Consider the following 1,449-nt stretch of genomic DNA (forward strand, 5'->3'; position numbering starts at 1 on the left):
CTAACTCTTATTTAACTGACTAATTGATTGTTTTGAGCTGGCAGCATCCTCTGAAAGAAGGGAAGTGAGAAGTAAGCAGCATGCATTCTGAAAAGAAAAGACAAGGATAATTGTTGATGCTACATAAGAAATCTTAAATGTATAGTTAACATTAACCCTTTTCACTGTTTCTTTTATAGTATGTCTCAGTGGAGTCAAGTCCAGCAGTTGGAAATAAAATTTCTGGAGCAGGTAGACCAGTTCTATGATGATAACTTTCCCATGGAAATCCGGCATCTACTAGCACAATGGATAGAAAGCCAAGATTGGTAGGATTAAATGTTCTTCTCTGCTAAGGTGTGATTGATGGACACATAGGGCGTGTCCACACATGCAAGCATATGCACTTGCAGCAGCTCAAACAGAAGCAGTGCAAATTTGAGCTGGGGCTTTTTGCCTCAGCGCACGTGCTCGGACATGCACTTTGTTGAGGAGCAAATTGTGCCACTTGGGGCAAAATAACCCTGCCTGGCTCCTTCTGGATCTGCAGCCATGGGGAGCTAGAACCCGGGGCCAGCACCTGTGTTGTCCCCGTCAGTATAAAAAGCTACCCTGGCAAGTAGCTCAGGGCTACTAGCTCTCAGGAGCTTCTGGGGCCCAGCCAATTAGTACCTGGGGACACTACCCCTTGTGCCATCTGGACTGTTGAAGCAGCCCTGAGAGTTCCCTGCACCCTCTACCCACTGCAGGGGTCTGGCAGTGGGGGCTGCTGCCTGGCTGTGGGCTGCTCCCCACCTGCCAGACCTGGATGGGGACTGCCCAGCCAGTACAGGCATGTGCCCCTCTGGGCCGGCTGCCAGTGGGCTGTGGCTGTAGAGTTGGCCTCTGTGTGGCATTACTGCCATTTGTGCCCCCTGCCCAGCCATCTGGGCAGGTATCGCCCAGAGGATGATCCAGGTGTGCTGGCCTGCTTTGAACTGTCAAAGCATGTCCTCTTGGCCCCATTTGGCCAGGAGGTCAGCCACAGCCAGCTGGGTCCAAGGTGCCAGCTCTGAGCAGGCAGGGTCCTGGGGGCCCTGCCACTGGCCTCCCTAGCAGGAATTCTGGTGTTCCCAATTGGAAAACTGAAAAATCCCTGATAAAAAAAATCCCGAAGTCACTCTGTAAAATACCCAAAATCTATGTTCCTCCATAAGTAAAACAAAAGACCACTATAAAGAGAGAGAGAGAGAGAGAGAGAGTGAGACAGAGACAGCAATCAGTTGGGCAATGTTTTATTGATATATCTACAGTGTTAAAGCATGTCTCTTATCTTAATAATAGACTGAACTCAAAAAAGGTTTAATGAATTCATGAATACATGAATGTATATTTTGCTGCCCTCCCACAGGGGCTATGGCCCCCACACAGGGGCTACGCCCCCTGCAAGGTCCACATGCCCCACCCCAACCCCCCAATTGTTGCCCTACC

General features: G+C 49.8%; 1 protein-coding gene across 1 annotated transcript in view; it reads left to right on the plus strand.

The window, feature by feature from the left end:
- Positions 1-180: 180 nt before the first annotated feature.
- The window catches only part of LOC102380863 (signal transducer and activator of transcription 4-like), a gene marked incomplete at its 3' end in the record, with an annotated part of 53,461 nt that continues 52,192 nt past the window's right edge, over positions 181-1,449 (plus strand). Inside the window, exon 1 of the mRNA XM_006037593.1 lies at positions 181-308. Within this exon, the coding sequence (XP_006037655.1) occupies positions 181-308 (128 nt within the window). The remainder of the gene's footprint in view (positions 309-1,449) is intronic.

This window comes from Alligator sinensis, unplaced genomic scaffold (genome assembly GCF_000455745.1).
Source record: "Alligator sinensis unplaced genomic scaffold, ASM45574v1 scaffold1064_1, whole genome shotgun sequence".
NCBI lineage: Eukaryota > Metazoa > Chordata > Crocodylia > Alligatoridae > Alligator > Alligator sinensis.